Here is a 19,443-nt window from a genome sequence, read left to right as displayed (position 1 = left end):
CCCTAGAGAGCAGTGGAGGCTGGGTCATTAAATATATTCAAGGCTGAGTTAGACGGATTCTTGATTTACAAGAGAGTCAAAGGTTACATGGAGCAGGCAGGAGAGTGGAGTTAAGGTCAGTGCAACCATGATATCTTATTGAATGGAGCAGCAGGCTCAAAGGGCCAAATGGTCTACTCCTGCTTCTAATTCTAATTTTTATGTTGTTTCCCTTCTCATTTCTGATCCTTCCTTTTTGTTCTTTCTTCCCCAAACCCCTTCCTTTCCTTATCTCTGGACCTGCTTAAAACTTGTTAAATCTCATAACTTTTTACAGTTCTGATGAAAGGTCATTTATCTAACTCTGTGCAAGTGAATGGGTCTTGAGTAAATTAAAATCTCACTCATTAACTGTTTCTCTCCCTATATATGTTGCTTAACCAGCTGAATACTTTATGTTTTTAATTTGGATTTCCAGCATCCTTAAGATTTTGCCTTTGAGATATGGCTATTGGACTCTGCTACTTAATTTCACTTAATGCATATAAACATACGAAATACAGATTTCTTTCCACTTTGTACCTAGAACTGAATATTTTTGTGAAAGTGAATTTTGGAGTAGAGTTTTATCTTTACCACCTGAGGTGTGCACAGGAAGGGACTGAATGGAACGTGTTTGGGGTGTGTCAAACTGACTGCCAGATTTTTCTTCTATATTCCATAGTTTCCTCATTTTCAACAAGAGGGTGAAACATTTTTTTCCAATAGATATTAGAGATTGCAACAAATTGATGGGTGCATGCAGTTCTGTGGAATACAATTTTGTTGGAGGAGACGTCAGAAAACTGACTAACCGTGAGGTATTAATGTGATCATGAACCCTAAACACAGCTAACCGACTACTTAATTAGTATAAATGATGAAAAGTTTGTGAATCAAGTTCTAGAGTGCACAAAACTTTGTAAAAATGGCTCAGCTGTGAATTTATAAAAGCCCTTTCACTGGAGACATGAGGAAACAGAAGGACCTTTTCTTGGCCCTGCAAGGTGACCCACAAGCAACTCTACATAGCAATACATCATAGGTCATTTGAACTGGTGCCAACTGTTCTGAGGAGCTTGAGGGTAGTACAGAAAAAGTCTCATGGCTTGAAAAAAAGCATCAAGCAAGAACATTACTGTAAAGCAGGAGCACAGGGCAAGAAGTCAGGTTGATGGTAATTATAGGTGTTGCAAAAAAAAAGATGCACTCACAAAGACAAATGTTAATAAGGGAGTAGCGAGGAATAAACATAATTACTTAATGCAAATTACATTACACATGTCATAATAGCAAATTCAATGTAGTGCAAGAAGAAGCTCTATTGACCAAATCACCAGTTAAACTCTTGCATAATAGTAGATCGTCACACAACAAATCATTTACCAAATGGCAATTGTGTTAATAGGGAAGAGGTGCACAGAATGACTGGTATGTAACATATTAACTTCACACTCTGTAAATTGTACCATGTGCTGCATCAACAAGTCTGTCCATAGTGAGCACAAATATCTATCATATCATGATGATTCAATAACTGAAAGAATGTATGCATCTGAAATCATATGTCCAGCAGAGCAAGGACGGCACAGAATTCTTCAGCCCTCGGCCACAGAGACAGACTCTGAAGCACTGCCTTAGCACCTCAAATGTTTTAATGTAGATGCTCTTTGCTGCAATAGAAAGGTCTAGAATTTCCTCAAAATGAGACAGATCAGTGCTGCCAATTTTTAAAAATGAGCTTGCTAGTGATTTCAAAAAGGGAGCCAGGGTCTGTTCATTTGCATTGCCATTGATCCAGGCATTGGTGTAAAATGTGTAAAATGGGTGTAAGCAACTGAAATACCTGAAAGTTTTGGGCGCAGCCTTTCAGACAGTTCTGCTGGCATTCTGCCAGTAGCAGACTGGGGAGCAAACAGGTAAGAGAGTCTATGTGTCTTTTCACCTCACTCTCTATATCTTCTCTGCCTATTTTAACAATGTTTTTATTATCCACATGTAGATTTATTACTTTGCAGAGCCCAGCAGGTCATTGCACCAAGTCAGAAAGAAAGGACACATAGACCGCTGAATCAGAGCTCCAAATTCTCCTCAGTGAAATCAAAATCAGGAGGTGCGGACTGCGAGGGATAGATGCCTCGGGCTATTTAAAATATAACTCAGACCTGAGGTGGTACTGACACTGAGCCGAAACAAGTTCAGTGACCTCACCAGGGCTGGCAAAGTAACAGACTGGGCACTCTCTCCTGTTCTTCCTTGCACACTCTGGGTGGCAGCATACCCTTCACCCTCTTAAAACAGCACTTCTACAATTAACTCTTCACACGGCACTCTGGCTAATGACAACTAATTTCATATCCCATACTTTAAAAAAGAAAGGCTTGCATTTACATCTTTTCACAACCATCCAATGTCTCAAGTCACTTTACAGCCAATTAAATACTTTTGAATGTAGTGATTGTTGTAATGTATGAAACGTGGCAGCCAATTTGCACACAGCAAACTCCCACCAACAGCAACGTGATAATGGCCAGATAAGCTATTCTCTGATGTTGATTGAGAGATAAATATTGGCTAGGACACCAGGATAGCTCCCCTGCCCTTCTTCCAAATATTGTCACGGAATCTTTTACATCCACCCAAGCAGGCAGATGGGGACTCGGTTTAACATCTCATCCAAAAGACGGCACTTCTGACAGTGCAGCCCTCTCTCAGTACTGCACTGGATTTTTGTGCTCAAGCCCTGCAGTGGGACTAGAACTTTGTGATTCAGAGGCAAGAGATTCCCACTGAACCACAGCTGAAGCCAACCCTCCTCATCTTTCTTGATCTGTCTGCAGCCTTTGACCTGGTGGCCATACCATCCTGTTCCAATGCCTCTTCTCCACTGCCCAGCTAAGTGGGATGACACTTGTTTGGATCCTTTCTTATCTATCTAATTGTAGCCAGAGAATCACCTATAAAGACACCACATAACTGCACCATCACTCAGACCACATTACCCGACTCTACCCTGTTTTCAGCTCATGTACTGCTGAAACTCTCTTCCATGCTTTTGTTACCCCTACACTTCATTACTCCAATGCATTCCTGGCCAGCCTTCCATATACTACTCCCCATAAACTTGAAGTCACCCGCTCTGCTGTCTGCATCCTTACTGGGACCAAGTCTATTCACCTATCATCCTGATCTACACTGGTTCCCAGTCAAGCAACACAGTGATTTAAACATTCTCATCCTTGTTTTTAACTCCCTCCATAGTCTTGCCCCCTCCCTGTCTCTGTAATCTCCTCCAGCCCCCACAACCCTCTGAGATATCTGCACTCCTCTAATTCTGGAGCATTCCCGATTTTAATCCCACCACCATTGATGCCCATGCCTTCAATTGCCTATAACCTAAGCTCGGAATTCCCTCCCTAAACCTCTCTGCCTCTCTATCTTCCTTTAAGATGTTCTTTGAACCTACCTCTTTCACCAAGTTTTTGGTCATCTGCCCTAATATCTTCTTATGTAGGTCGCTGTCAAATTTTGCTTCATAGCGGTCCTGTTTTGCACCTTGGGACATTTTATTACATTAAATGCGCTACAGAAATACCACTTGTTGTAGTTGCTATTCTATTGAAACCTCCCTATTTAATCTGAGCTACGTCCTTCATCAAAATTTACATGCAGAGGAAAATATGGATCCTTATTACATCAATGTTGGAATGCTCAGTTATATCTAAATTCATCTACCTCAAATATGTATTTTGGCAGCATTGGGGGCAGCACACTTCCTTTTCAATAATAAATAACAATGAAAACTCATTGATTTGGTATTCCCAAATAAAGCAAGGAGAATTGAGCTATTTCATTCTTTTCTTTCTAGTCCTGATTCATCTATAATAGGCAAGCTGTAAAATCTTATTTGCGGCTGCCATGGAAACCTGATTTTTTTTATGAGTTTGCATCCTCATTGTGAGCACAAGGCAATTCCTTGGTAATGCCACTTAGTGGCGCAATGTTTTGCTGGTAAAGATGTATAAATATGAAGCTAACAAAAAGCTTTAACCGTTTAGCAGAACATCTATTCTCCAGCTGCACGGGGCTGTGTTATTTTCTAGATTATGTTACGGACAGGAAAGGGGTTAATTTAAACACCACTGATTTCTCCTCTCACCACTCATCTGTAGACAGAAAGGTGTTTTGATTTGCTTCCCCCTTTATAAGCGATAGCGTATTTCCCAACTCCTCTGTTTTGGTGTGATCCAATTTTCTATTAATAACCCCACAGCAAACCTGAGATAGGAGAAACTCAGAGGGTAGAAATGTGATGGGCAGGGCACAGAGCTGGGGGGCAGTCTCTACGCACCCTGTGCACTCATACAATAAAAGAGGGGTAGAGAAAGAAAGATTTACAGGGCAAAGGCCACAAAGAAATGCATTATTGTTTCACGTGATCCCAGAGTCCAGAATCAAAGTCCAATGGTGTATTCCTGCACAGAAGTTGGCAGGTTGAAAACTGATGCCGGATAATTCACTTTTCCCGTAGAGTTGACTTCAATGAAGATAGGCACGCAGAGATGAATCAGTCTTGTAGGCGATGGTACAGGAGTTACAGTATAAACAGTGTCATTGGGGCCAGGCATTATAACCTGGACAGAGCCCCTTTTCTCTGCTGCTACTTGTAAATGGTAAAATGGCAGACTGAGCTTTGCAGCTCTACACGGCAATATTACTGGTTCCCCTGGCTAGGGGTTCATGTCACATGGCTCCCACCTCTCCACTCTGGCTTTGACAAAGTGTGTGTACTCCTTTGTCCAGGTCCTTGGGTTGTTAATGTTCCAACTATTAAGTCTAAAAGGGAGGTTGTGGGGTCCTTTGTCCTAGCAGATGAATTGGCTCCGGTTGGTCAGGCCTGGCTTATGAAATGAAGGTGGCCTTTGTGTAGTTCCCTTTGAATTTGGTCTCTGCAGCCCATGGGGGAGCAGGGGCTGGGGGTGTGGTCATTAGGGTCTCTTCAGAGAAAATGAGGTACAAAATTCTTCAATACAGCTAAATAACCCTTTTTGTTCAGGTCACAGACAGACATAGCTTCAGCCATTTTAAAAAGGTCATTGTCCAGTTTTAAAATGTTAGAAATTAGCCATGAGGATATATAGAAACATTGTTATGGACAGGAGGGGGTTTAATTTAAACAGCCTGATTTCTCCTCCCACCACCCATCCATAAGCAGAAAGGTGTTTTAATTTTGATTTCCCCCTTTATAAGCGTTGGCATATTTCCCAACCCTTCAGTTTTTCAATGATCTAATTTCTATTAATAACTCCACAGCAAACTTGAGATAAGGTGAATTAAGAGGGCTAGTTTCTTTGCACAGACTCAAAATGATACGTAGTCTCCAGTGAATTCATACAATCAACAAGGGATAGAGAAAGAAAGATTTATGGGACAAAGGCCACAGGGCAAAGAGTTATTGTTTCATGTGAGTCCAGAGTCCAGGGTCAAAGCCCAAAGGTGTATTCCTTCACAGAGGTCATCAGGTTGAAGACTGATGCTGGATAATTCACCTTTCCAGTAGAGATGACTTCCTCAATGAGATTGGCACATAGAGATGAATTAGTTGTGTAGGTGATGGTATAGAAGTTCAGAAGTTTCAGTAGAGACAGTGTACATGGGGTGGGGAGAAGTGGGGGGGGCGGTGGGGAAGGATCCCAACCTTGAACAGAACTCCTTTTCTGAGCAGCTGTTTGATAGATGGAAGATGGAGGAATGTTTTGCAGTACAGCAAGACAATATAACTTGTTCTCCCAGCTAAGAGGGTCATGTCACATGACACCAATCTCTCTACTTTGGCTTTTACAAAGGTTGTATATTCCTTTGTCTGGGGTTCCTGAGATTGTTAATACTTCAACCACTGAGAATTTGAAAGGAAGGTTGCAGGGCTCCTTGTCCTAGCAGACTGATAGACGCCAGTGGCCAAGCCTGGCTTATGAAATGCAGATGACATTTGTATAATTCACTTATAATTTTGTCTCTGCAGTCCACAGGGGTCATTAGCATCTCTTCAGAGATAACAAGGCACAAGGTGTTGCGATACTGCCAAATAGCTCTTGTTCGAGGGTCACAGTCAGATATAGCTTCAGTCATTTTAAATGGTCATTGTCCAGACTTACAATTTTAGAAAGCAGCTATGAGGATATAAATATATATATAATATATATATTATAAAAATAGGTCTTAGTCCCATTACACCAGCAAAGCAACTGCCCAGGTTTATCATCTTACTCATCTCCCAGCTTCTTTCTGTTGTTTTCCCATTGCCTTATAGAGTACTGGCCCCTTCCTGTTTTATTCCCTCTATACTCAATCATTCCAGTCTCTCAGTAGCTTCTCGTTACCTTGCAGAATGAATGACCAAAAGAGAAAAATGGGAATAGAAAACATATATTTAAGAAAACAAAAGGGAAAAAAGGATTTTATTTAACAAGTAAATACACTTGGAACAGTTTTTTTTTAAAGAAAAGCAGGAAATAATAGAAAACTTAAAAAGGTAAGATAGGCAAACAAAAATATGAGGGAAAACAATAATTGGAAGGGAAAGGGAGGCCGTTTTTAAATTAGAAAAAAGTAAACCTTCCTCAGAGAGTCCAAGATAATAGTCTGTGTGTGAAATGGAATGGTGCACTAATGTGTGTTTGAAGTTAGGATACATTGTTGGGATAATGCCCAAATTTGCCTATAACATTATCTGGTTTGTCAAGCTTGGATCAGTTCACTTGGATCTATTCATAATTTACTTGATTGATTGCAACCCACCTGATTCAGCTACTTCTGCTATCGGCACTCCTTGTTCGAAAGCCATGAATCCTAACACAGAGAAAATAGCAAAACCAGCAACAAAGCTGGTGCCACTGTTGAGGCAGCATAGCATTATGCAGTCCCTGCAAAACAGCAACAACATTTACTTAATGCGCAAAACACCGGCTTTTGTGTTCAATAAACACTTGTCTATCAACAAGAGAACAGTTCAGTTAATATTCAGTGATTACCATATTGGATGCACCTTTAAAAAGACGGATATCAGCTCTAACTTCAAAGTAACTTCAAAGTAATTCTTTGGTAAGAATAGAAGTATTGCTTCTGTCACATCAAAATCAGGAAAACTTTATTCTAATCATTTCTACTCTGATAAGTTCCCAAAACATTTCATACAAATAATCTGAAATGTTAGCCAAACACTAATGCAGCCTGATTGCACAATTGACCTTACCTCACTTGATAATGCGAGGTAAGATCATTTTCAAAATTTTCCAGTTCCCTGGGTATGTCAACAATGTCAAGCGTCAACAGGTTTTAAAGAACTGATGGCTGTCTGTTATGCACCAGCTGAATTTCTAGCACAGGGGAGAAATACCAGGTACGAGGTGGGGGCAGTTGCACTAAGCAAGGGTAGACAGTGGTCTGCCATTCAGCAGCCTTTCCCAGAGGTACAATGTAGTTGGAGAGCTGCTCAGGCACTCCAGCTGCATTATGGGTAAGATACCTAATTTAATTATGACTTGGGAACCTAAAAAGCCTCAAGTCTTGCTTGGTTGTGGGCTCCCACTGGGCTTTGCACTTACTATCCACATTGGGATACGTTGGAAATTTGGCTTGAGCACCTGTCCTCTCGAGTGCTACGAGTGCCCTCAGGGTCCCAAAATGGCATCCGAGTGTGCATGCACACTCCTGGCATGAAGTTCATCAGACACCATCTTGGTCAAAGGTCAAAGGGTTAGTGCACAAAGACTTAGCATCTACGTGAAGTATAGAGAGCAGGCAAATCATGTATTCAATCAGTTGCAATGGTTTGATATCAGTGCTCCCATTTTGGAGCCCCACACCCCAGCTGCTTCCCTTTCTTAACCTCGCAGAGCTAAACATAAGGTATGCATCATGTGGGTCTCCTCCCTGCCCCACCACCAGCACCATTTAAAGGAATCACCAACTACTTACGGAGTAGCTGATAGTCGATTTCTCTTGGCTGTTGCTACAATTCAACATGTTTTTTTATTACTTTTCATCACTGTTTAAGTTTCAGAAGCATACAGGGAGTGGTGTCGCAGCTGCTCCTGATAAACCCACTCTAACTTAAAATCATGGAACGCAGCAGCACAGAAGAAGATTATTTGGCCCACCTTGGTAGAGGTGTTGAAAGACTTTATCTTGACTTCAAGGGTACTGCACAAAATAGCTGCTCCCAGTCATGAGTGCACGAGTAGGTCTTCCTCTTGGAATCAAGCATGACTTGGAGAATGAGCAGATGCCACAGAGAGCAGGACAAGCTGCTAGAAGATGGAAGAGGAGGAGGAGGGTGAAGGGCTCGGAGAACAATTCTCCTACCCTGATCTCAGTGACAGCAGGGCAAGGACAATTTTTATTCTTTCATGGGATGTGGGTGTTGCTTGCAAGGCCAGCATTTGTTGCCCATCCCTAATTACCCTTGAGAAGGTAATGCTGAGCTGCTTTCTTGAACCACTGAGTCCATCTAGTGCAGGTACACCCACAGTGCTGTTCGGAAGGGGGTTCTAGGATTCTGACCCAGCGATAGTGAAGGAACTGTGATATAGTTCCAAGTCAGGATGGCGTGTGGCTTGGAGGGAGACCTGCAGATGGTGGTGTTCCCATGTATCTGCTGCCCTTGTCCTTCTAGGTGGTAGAGGTCACGGGTTTGGAAGGTGCTGTCAAAGGAATTGCTGCAGTGCATCTTGTATGTAGCACACACTGCTGCCACTGTGCATCAGTGGTGGAGGGAGTGGATGTTTAAGGCGGTAGATGGGTGCCAATCAAGTTGGGTGCTTTGTCCTGGATAGTGCCGAGTTTGTCGAGCTACACTAACAATGAAAACAACAACTTATATTTATATAGCACCTTTAGCATAGTGAAACATCCCAAGGTGCTTCACAGTGGCATTAAAAAACAAAATATGACACCCAGCCATATATTAGGTCCGATGACCAAAACTTTGGACAAAGAGGTAGCTTTTAAGGTGTGTCTTAAAAGAAGGAAGCGAGTTGGAGAGGTGTAGGAAGTGCTTTCCAGAGCTTGGTGCCTGGGCAGCTGAAGTATGGCCACCAGTGGTGTAGCAATTAAAAATGGAGATGCAGATGAATTAGAGGAGGGCAGGTATTTCATAGAGTTGTACAGCTGGGTGAGATTACAGTGCTACACGCCTTATCTATGCTCTGCCACTGAGTATATTGCAATGTTCTATAATTCCACAATTTTTAACCATGTGCTATGTTGGACAAACCCCAGGAAATTGTGTGGATATCCAAATGGATACCTGAGAACCACATTTAAATTCAAAACTGGCCAAACTGGTGGGTGCTGCTTCTGCCGTTTGAAAACCCTAACTGAAAAACAAAGGGCCAGATAGACAGAGGTCGAGTATAACCAATTTTCCCCCCTGTTTCTGCTCGGCTACACATTCACTTACACCCGTTTATTGGGCACAACCAATCAGCAAATCTACCCGATTGAACCCAAAGACAAATATATTCATTTTCTACTTTCTCAGTTATACAAAATCATCTAATTTCAAAGGGACCCACAAACAGATTACACTTTTTCTGGTAAGCGTGTCACAACATGTTGTCATTTAATAAACAACATCAATGACATTCATAAGAAAAAGGTACAAAATGATAAAAGCAGCTGAGAGTCTTATTTCTGATCAACGTTGTTATCTTCTGTTATGTGTTTTAGGTATTTACATGAGGTATGTTGCATCAATTCAGCACCACAACTGGGAAGTGCATGTTACATCTCCCATGAACCAAATGACCCTTTACCTCCTCAATGCCTAGGGCAATGTAGCAAGATCCAGAATCAAACAAAAAAACACTTGTTACTGTTTTCTGTTTTACTGGAATATGTCACATGGACCACAGAATCTCCTGGACTTAGGTAAATGCAGGAATTAATAATTACTCTCACAAAGCATGGTTTAGACTGGAAACTACAAGGCTGCTTTATTTAAATTGAACGTGTTACAATTGCAAACAGTAATTACAAGCCTAAATGATCTCCTGAAATGTCAAACACAATGAAAATGCCTCTGTTATGCCTGCCCTCAATACAAGCTAATTGTTAAAACACCATGGAGCTCCTGATTAACCTTTGATACTTGACAGCTTCAGACTTACATTGACTTTGAAATGCTTTTGGATTCCTTAAGGTCATAAAAGGAACTACGTAAATGAAAGTTCTATCTTTCATTTTACTCCTAGCTTGGTGTAAAACCTCCAAATATCCATCTCCAAATTCTTTTGAAGATAGGTTAGAACAGAGTGACAATATTAGAAATGAAGGTCCCTTTAAGAGTAAACTAGAACAAGCTTCAGAGTGAACTGAGAGCAGGTGATGCTCATCAAGAGCTGGGTTATTCCCCAATAAGAGGGGGGTTGCTTCTGGACAGGGAAAGGATCCAAAAAGGGAAGAGTGGAAACTGGTATTTGTACTGAACTATAGTTTAACAATAAAACAGTTGTGATTTACAGAATGTTTTCTGCTGCCTGATTCTGTAAATGGATATCCACCTATTAGACACAAAGAACATTAAGAACTGCAATTCTCATAACAATCCATTTGGTGGGCAGTCATTCACAATCTTCCAAACGTCTGGGATATTTGCTGGGCAAGATTATCTCATACTCTCTTTGAAGTTCACGGCTTATAATTGCAGAGCATCCACACATACACACGGACACAGACACAGATACACACATTCAGACACACACACACACACACACACAGACATACATACACACAGACACACACAGACACACACATCTGAGATGTTGCTGGACAGAATTTACACTAATGGCACTCAACAGATAGTAGGATCTCAAACCTTTCGTTCTACTGGCACAGGTGAGTGCTTATGGCATACAGAACATGTATACTCTGCAACCTGATAGTCAATTAACAGTGTTTGATGTTAATCACATTTGTACAGTCGCCAGCAAGAAGAATTCAATGAATAGTCCATCACACCTCTTATGAATTGTATATTTGTTGCGACTAATCAAACAATGGGAATCTGGGTTTGTGTTTCATGTTGAGCATAGTTTGGTATTTCAGAGATGAACCACTCGTACCAGACTGGGTAAAGTACAAGTTGCAGAATCAGATGTGGGGTATGGACCTGCCTCACTTTAGACGTCAGCATTGCTGAACTGACTGGCACTCACTCAGAAGCCTGGGTTTGAGGCCAGGTGTGCATTTTGTTCAGGTGTGTTGAAGTCAAGAAATATAGAAGAATGTGTTTCTCAGAAGCAGGATATTATTTCTACATGGTCAGCATAAAATTCCAGAGTGTAGGAAGGGAAGAAAAGGTCTGCCTTCCCACCAGACACCTTCAGTTTGGGACAATAACAACAACTCATACTTCTATGGCACCTTTAACATCATGAAACATCCCAAGGCACTTCACAGAAGCATTCTAAGACAAAGTGCCAAGCCACTTAAGGAGATATTAGGTCAGATGACCAAAAGCTTGGGCAAAGAGGTAGGTTTTAAGGAGTGTCTTCAAGGGTGAAAGTGAGGTAGAGGCATGGAGAGGTGTAGTGAGGGAATTCTATGCCAGAACCTACATTTGCTGGGTTTTTACCCTGCACAAATTTATCTGGGAAATTCAATCAGTGGATTCAAAGATGTCTTCTATTTGCTCCTACTGCCCACACATCAATAGAAAGCAGAGGGGTATACCTGGAGGTGTTCCTGGGAGCTCTGTCATTACATTGCCTTTAGCTCCAGTGAGAGCTGTGAACTGAGATGTTCTCTGTACTGGGTCAACTAAAGCCTTCGAATATGCTTTCCAACAAAAGGTGAAGAATTCCAGAATAGAATCAATGGCTTTCAGAAGACAGGCCCTGCCTTCCTCTGGGGGCAAAGAAAGAAAACGTTTGCCAGAGAGAGCTTCCTGCTGCTCTGCTTCACTTCCAGTAGCAAAGCAAGCTCCTCGGAATCTTGGGCCTTCTTTAAAACCGTTTTAGGGTTGTTAGAAGTTTTGGGTCTGCAGCAGACGTTCCTTTTAAACACCTTTTGCTAATCCAACAGACTGGATTTATGCTGAGGGCAGGTTCCCCTGCCCCCGCAGTGGACTTGTCAGCGGCTAAGTATCGACAATCCCCAATCCCCAGTCATCCTATTCTTATGTAGATGAATTGCACAGAATACCATTTGTAAAGTGAGATTTACCTATCTCTATCACTGCTCATAATGTCAAAAACAATAAATTATACAAATTAGTCCCTACATATGGACCTGCCCTACTTTAGAAGTCAGCATTGCTGAACTGACTGGCACTCACTCAGAAGCCTGGGTTTGAGGCCGGGTGTGCATTTTGTTCAGGTGTGTTGAAGTCAGGAAATATAGAAGAATGTGTTTCTCAGAAGCAGGGTTTATTGGGCAGCTCGTTGTGTCTAGGGGGAACGCTCCTGCTCCTCCTGACCCACAAGCAGCGCAAAAAAAGCTTTTTTTAATCCTTTCATGGGATGTAAGGCCAGCATTTATTGTGAATCCCTAATTGCCCTTGAGAAGGTGGTGATGAGCTGCCTTCTTGAACTGCTGCAGTCCATGTGGTGTAGGTACACCCACAGTGCTATGAGGGAGGAAGTTTCAAGATTTTGATCCAGCGACAGTGAAGGAATGGTGATATATTTCCAAATCAGGATGGTGTGTGGCTTGGAGGAGAACTTGCAAGTAATGGTGCTCCCATGCATCTGCTCTCCTTGTCCTTCTAGGTGGTAGAGGTCGTTGGTTTGGAAGGTGCTGTTTATCTTGTATATGGTACACAATGCTACCACTGTGCATCAGTGGTGGAGCGAGTGAATATTTAGGTTAGTGGATGGGGTGTCAATCAACTGAGCTGCTTTGTCCTGGATGGTGTTGAGTGTTGTTGGAACTGCACTCATCCAGGCAAGTTGAGAGTATTCCAACACGTACTTGTGACTTGAAGATGGTGGACAGGCTTTGGGGAGTCAGGAGGTAAGTTACTCAACTCAGAACCTGCTCTTATATCCACATTATTTGTATGGCTGGCCAAGTTCAGTTTTTAGTTAAAGGTAACCCCCAGGGTGTTGATAGTGGGGGATTCAGCAATGGTAATGCCATTGAATGTCAGTGGGAGATTCTCTCTTGTTGGAGATGGTAATTGCCTGGCACTTGTGTGATACGACTGTCACTTGCCAGTTATCAGCCCAAGCTTGAATGTTGTCCAGGTTTTGCTGTACATTGGCATGGACTGCTTCAGCTTCTGAGGAATTGCGAACATTGTGCAAACATTAACAAACATCCCTGCATTTGACCTTATGTTGGAAGGTAGGATTGGTGAAACAGATGAAGATGTTGTGCCTATAGGACACTACCCTGAGGGACTCCTGCACTGATGTCCTAGGACTGAGATGATTAGACTCCAACAACCAACATATTCGTGCTAGGTATGACTCCAACCAGTGGGGAATTCTCCCCCATTGACTTCAATTTTGCCAGGGCTCCTTGATGCCACACTTGGTCAAATGCTGCCTTAATGACAAGGGCAGTCACTCTCACCTCATCTCTGGAACCCAGCTCTTTTGTCCATGTTTGAACCAAAACTGTAAAGGGGTTAGGAGACAAGTGGCTCTGGCGGAACCCAAACTCAGCGTCAGCGAGCAGGTTATTGCTGTGTCGATGACCCCTTCCATCACTTTGCTGATGATTGAGCTGCGGCTGATGGGGCGGTAATTGGCTGGGTTGGATTTGTCCTGCTTTTTGTCTACAGGACATACCTGGGAAATTTTCCACATTGTTGGTTGGATACCAGTGTTGTAGTTGTACTGGAATAGCTTGGCTAGGGGCGCAGCAAGTTCTGGAGCAAAGTCTTCAGTTCTATTGCGAGATGTTTTCAGTGTCCATAGCCTTTGCCTTCAACCATTTCTTGATATCATGTGGAGTGAATCATGGCTGAAGACTGGCATCTATGATGCTGGAGACCTCAGGAGGAGGTCGAGATGGATCATCTAATGCATTTCTGGCTGAAGATGTTTGCAAAGGCTTCAGCTTTGTCTTTTGCACTGATGTGCTTGGCTCCCACATCATTGAGGATGGGGATACAGGTATTTTGGCACCTTCCCCCACTGTTAGCTGTTTACTTGTCCACCACCATTCATGACTGCAAGTGGCAGCACTGCAGAGCTTTGAGCTGATTGGTTAGTTGTGGGATCGCTTACCTCTGTCTATCACATGCTGCTTCCATTGTTTGGCATGCAAGTAGTCCTGTGTTGTAGCTTCACCAGGTCAACACCTCATTTTTAGGTATGCCTGGTGCTGCTCCCGACATGCCCTCCTGCACTCTTCTGTGAACTGGGTTGATCCCTTGGCTTGGTGGTAATGGTAGAGTGAAGGATATCCTGGACCATGAGGTTATAGATTGTGGATGAATTAAATTCTGCGGCTGCTGCTGACTCACAACCCCTAATGGATGCCCAGTTTTCGGCTGTTCTGAATCTATCCCATTTTTACCTCATGGTTTCAGCATTTCTCGTTTCCTTGTACCTGCCCGATTTACCAAGGCCTTGGAAACCTGGTCAATATGAATCTCAAAAAGAAAGACTGCTTAAACAAAGGTACGCAGCCTCATTATAACTTTTACATGGCCAATCCGACTCCCACTAGTGGATTGGTTGTCTGCATTCCTGCCTCTATTAAAGCCGGAAGTGGGTGGTTTGAGGTGGGTAGAGTTCCTGTAGGAAATTATTTAATTTTAACCTGTTTTTGGAGATAAAATTCAGGTCAGAAAGTCAGAGACCTCCATGTCTCTGGTTTACTTTTCCACACACAAAATCTCCTGCAGCTTTGCTTTTTCACTCAAAATAAAAGCCAAAAAGGTTAAACTCTGCCTCGTCAGCTATGAGGATTGTCTCACTGAACTGTTGATCAAAACCATCACCTTAATTGAGGGTACCCTCCTCCATGAATGCATGAGCCATAGCTACTACATTGCCATTTTCAATCCCTTATTGTCTTAAACTGCTCAGGTAATACTAGCACTGTACATAATTCAATTCACTACTTTGCCTGGTACCTCAGCTAATTGATCTCAGGGACTGAACTTAACTTTGGAGCAACATCATAATATAAATTAACCTTAAAATTATTTTCAGACCAGACAGGCAAAAGCTATCAAAAAAATTGACAAGGACCTTGTTTGCAATTAAAAACGTGCCAAGTGCCTGCTGAACTTTCAGCAACATTTTTCCTGTTGCACTGCTATCATCAAGTGTATGCCTACTGCTTGAGTATACAGATAGAACTCTTTGTAGGTGGCAGTAAACAGTAATAACATCCTAACAGATATGTTGCCAGTGTTCTTTCCCATGTTCTTCTCACACCTCATCACCTGGGGTATGGGTCATGAGCACAACACTTCCATGCTTCACTAAGGCCCCCGTTCCTCTTCTGCTGGTCTAAATGGTGAGTATCAGTGAAGACCAACCATGGGGAGCATCTTCACTCAAGTTGGTTCTTATCTCATCTGACATCCACATATACAATTTCTAACTGGGAACACTTTATAGTAATCAAGAGCTTAGACCCTGGCTGCTTATTTCTCTTCAGGGATATTGAGGCCTCCATACTGCCATAGACTAGGAATCAAACATAGAAATGTCTTTGTCAGGGTGTCTCAAAGGCTGCAGACTTACTCATTTAGCCATCAGGAACACCATTCAGAAGTACAGTAGCATGAATTATTATTCTCTTCATGTTAGAATGGTAAAAACAGCTAAAGGTTCTATAAAGTAGCCATGTAAAGAATATGTAATTGAAGAAACAACTGGATAATTTATGAAATGGTATTTAAAACATAACATATCAGCCCAGTGTCATTCACAATGAAGATGATAAAGGATGGAGGAATGAGGCTATTTAAATCAGCCATTCTATTGTTGAGGAGAACAATTCAATGGAATTTTAATGTCTCCAGCTGATAAAAGAATGCTGATTTGTGGGAGTGAGTACTTTCTAAACTACCTGACTTTATATAGAACATGGAGAATAACAATTGTTGAAATCTACCCTGTACCTTGAAAGTTCAAAAAACCACTTTAACAAATTACCCTTTTACCTGTAGCAGTTGTTATGATAGGGATTATAGCTTCCTAACGCAGTCAAGCATCCAAGGCAAATTGCATATGAGAAGAAAATCTGGGTACCAGCATCCAGCCAGACCTGCAAATAAATAAAATCACTTGTCAATATTTCTCAAAAACAGAAGAATTTTAGTAGCCAAATTTAAAAAAAAAAAATAGAATCAAATAACACCACCATCTGCGATATTAAGATTATCAAAGTGTTAATGCTGCAGGGGACACTAGCTTTCAGCTGTTCTGGACCCCACAAAGAAAGCTTAGGTCCCCTCTGTTCTGGACTGATTCCCCACCTCCTGTCTTGAGTAAAATGCCCCCATGAGATAGTGCAGGAATTCAATCCTACCACCAACCTGAGTTTGGGGTAGCGCGGATGCTGACTCCAGGTCATGTGACCTGCTGCTTCCCACCTATTTCAGGCATTCATTTGGGAACACAGCTGATAATATGTGAATGAAGCCTCAGAGTTAAAATAGCCTAGGCCTCATTTTTGAGCAGCACAGTTTCCAACACACCTCATTACCCATCAGAGTTGAAATCAAGGCCAACATTTCCACATGATTTGCTAGATAATAATAAAGCCATTGGATGTAAAGTAACAAGCTGAAGAAGTCATGACTGCCAGTTCATGAGCACATAAAATATGCGTGGTTTATTTGATTTCTTTTCAGGCATTAGATCCAAATATATGTTTTCATAATATTTTATGCTATAGTATTGGCATTGCTTCTGATTTTCAAGGTATTGATTGTAATGACTGCAAAATTAGGAGGAACACTGCTCTGTGATACCTGATTCTTAAGTATTACGTTAAATATTGAGTTCAATATTGGGAAGACTGAAGCCATTGTTTTCAGTTCCCCACTCCAAACTTCATTCCTCAGCTACCAACTCCATCCCTCTCCCCGGCAACAGTCTGAGATTAAGACAGTCTGTTCATAACCTTGGTGTCACATTTGATTGTGAGTTGAGCTTCTGACCTCATATTCATGGCATCACTGCTTATTTCCACCTCCATAAGATTGCTCAACTTCACCCCTGTCTAAGCTTGCTACTGAAACCCTCATCCATGCTTTCCATGCCTCAAGATTCAACTATTCCAAAGCACTCCTGGCTGGTCTCCCACCTTCCACACTCTGTAGATTTGAGGGCATCCAAAATTCTATTGCCAAGTTTTAACTCACAGCAAGCCCTGTTCCCTTATCACCCCTGTGTTCGCTGGCCTACATTGTCGCCCAAGAAAGCAATATCTTGACTTTAAAATTCTTATCCTTGCTTTCAAATTCTTCCATGACCTTGCTGCTCTGTATCTCTGTAATCTCGCCCAGTCCTATAACCCTCAAAGGTATCTGCGCTCTTCTAATTCTGGCCTTTTGTGCATTCCCAATTATAATTGCTCCACCACTAATAGCCTTGTCTTCAGTTGCCTAGGCCCCAAACTCTGCAATACCCTCCCAACATCTCTCTACCTCACGTTCCTCCTATAAGACACCCCTTACAATCTATCTCTTTGACCAAGCTTTAGGCCACCTGCCCTGACATCTCCTTATGTGGCAGTATCATAGTTTGTTTTATAACGCTCCTGTGAAGCGCCTTGGGACATTTCAATACATTAAAGATACTATATAATTATAAGTTGTTGTTGATTCTATGAGCTGCGCTCTTGTGAAGCAAGATACTGTGCCAAGAAAAGAGTCCCGTGAATTTGGAGCTACAGCTTCATGCAGTGTAACTTAAAAAAACCACATTGTATAAAACTGAAAGAATGTTCTCAACCATAATGAATTTAATGCACGGATCGATAAAAGACAATTCATCCCGTTGATTTGCTTTATTGTGAATACTTAGATTATGTAAAGTTTCTAAGGGAAAACTGAATTTTCTCCATGACTCTGAAGTAAGTATAATTTTACAACATTATAATCAATCAGAACCCATTGCATTCAAATATGATACTCGCACGGCCTTCATAGAACTGGAACCAATTCTGCTCCAAATAATCTGATCTTTTATGTCTTTACTTACTCTTGTAATCTTACATTTTCCACTTTCTTTAAATGATCATCTTAACAACAACAGCTAGTATTTATATAGCATCTTTAACATTGTAAAATGTCTCAAGATGCTTCAACGGAGCATTGTCAAACAAAATTTGATGCCAAGCCATATAAGGATACATTAAGGCAGATGGCAATTTGGAAGCAAGGCAGAGAGGTTTAGGGGGAAGAATTACAGAGCTTGGCTTAAGGCACCTCCATCAGTGTGGGAATGATTAAAATCGGGTTGCTCAATAAGCTAGAATTGGAGGATATCTTTGAGAGCTACAGGGCTGGCGGCGATTATAAGGATAGGGAGGGCCAGATGACATCACCGATGGATTGGAAAACAAGGATGAAAAATTTAAAATTGATGTTTTTCTTAACTGGAAGCTCATGTTGTTCTTATTTACAAGTTATTGGGATCCCTAAGCTTGTACATAATCAGTATGTTACTCAGTGTTGAGCTAACTTATTTAAAATAAATAATCTTGAGAACAATTTTTATTATTTCCTCTCGAGCATCTGCCAATAGCTCAATATTGATTGGGTCCTTGGCTAAATGCTTGAGGCTCACACCTGAATCTTTTCCCTTTGTTATCTTTGCCCACAATCATTGTGTACACGTCTTTCATGTAACAATATGAATTCATTTACACTTTCCCACATTTGATCTTGTACACCTTGCTCTATCCACATATTTGTCCAGATCTCCATGAGTCATATGACCAAATAATTTCATATTATCAGCAAACTTAAACATTATTATTACCTTTCCTGTCCCCCTGCTCTTTGCCTTGCCTTACAGAGTAGAAAGGTTACGCTTAAATATCTGATCTCAGGCAGAAAGGCAGTAACAGGTGCTACAACTGGCCTTTGCATTGTTAGTTTGGAGGAGAAAAATCAGTCCTGGTCCATGCTTCTGACTGTTATCCAAGAACCCCTGCTGGAAGAGTGCGTATGTAGACTTCAGGTGAGGACAGATTTAGTGATAGCTGTGTGAATACCATTGTCAAATAGTTCCCTGACAGGCACTGTCAAGGCTAACACATGAAGTTAATCATGGGTAAGGCACTGGAGGGTACAATGGAACTGTTCTTTAGTATTAAGTCAACTGCCTTCAGGAGGGGGATGCAGATGAGAAAACTGGTGAGAAAAAGGATCCTGTTCCTTGTGAATAGTTTAAAGAGCAAAGAGGCAGAAAATATTCTGACACAATTCCATTAGTCACGGTG

The 19,443-nt window shown here is 41.7% G+C and overlaps 1 protein-coding gene across 1 annotated transcript in view; it reads right to left on the bottom strand.

Moving 5' to 3' along the window:
* slc6a11b (solute carrier family 6 member 11b) overlaps positions 1 to 19,443 on the bottom strand; it is a 177,158-nt gene that overhangs the window by 26,942 nt on the left and 130,773 nt on the right. The window contains exons 8-9 of the mRNA XM_078543413.1: positions 16,151 to 16,254; positions 6,817 to 6,941 (exon numbers count right to left, since the gene is read on the bottom strand). Coding sequence (XP_078399539.1) covers positions 6,817 to 6,941; positions 16,151 to 16,254 — 229 coding nt within the window. The remainder of the gene's footprint in view (positions 1 to 6,816; positions 6,942 to 16,150; positions 16,255 to 19,443) is intronic.

The sequence above is a fragment of the Cetorhinus maximus genome, chromosome 6 (genome assembly GCF_964194155.1).
Source record: "Cetorhinus maximus chromosome 6, sCetMax3.hap1.1, whole genome shotgun sequence".
Classification (NCBI taxonomy): Eukaryota; Metazoa; Chordata; class Chondrichthyes; order Lamniformes; family Cetorhinidae; genus Cetorhinus; species Cetorhinus maximus.
The sequence above is the reverse complement of the archived record's forward strand: the minus strand, read 5'-3'. Positions and strand labels throughout refer to the sequence as shown.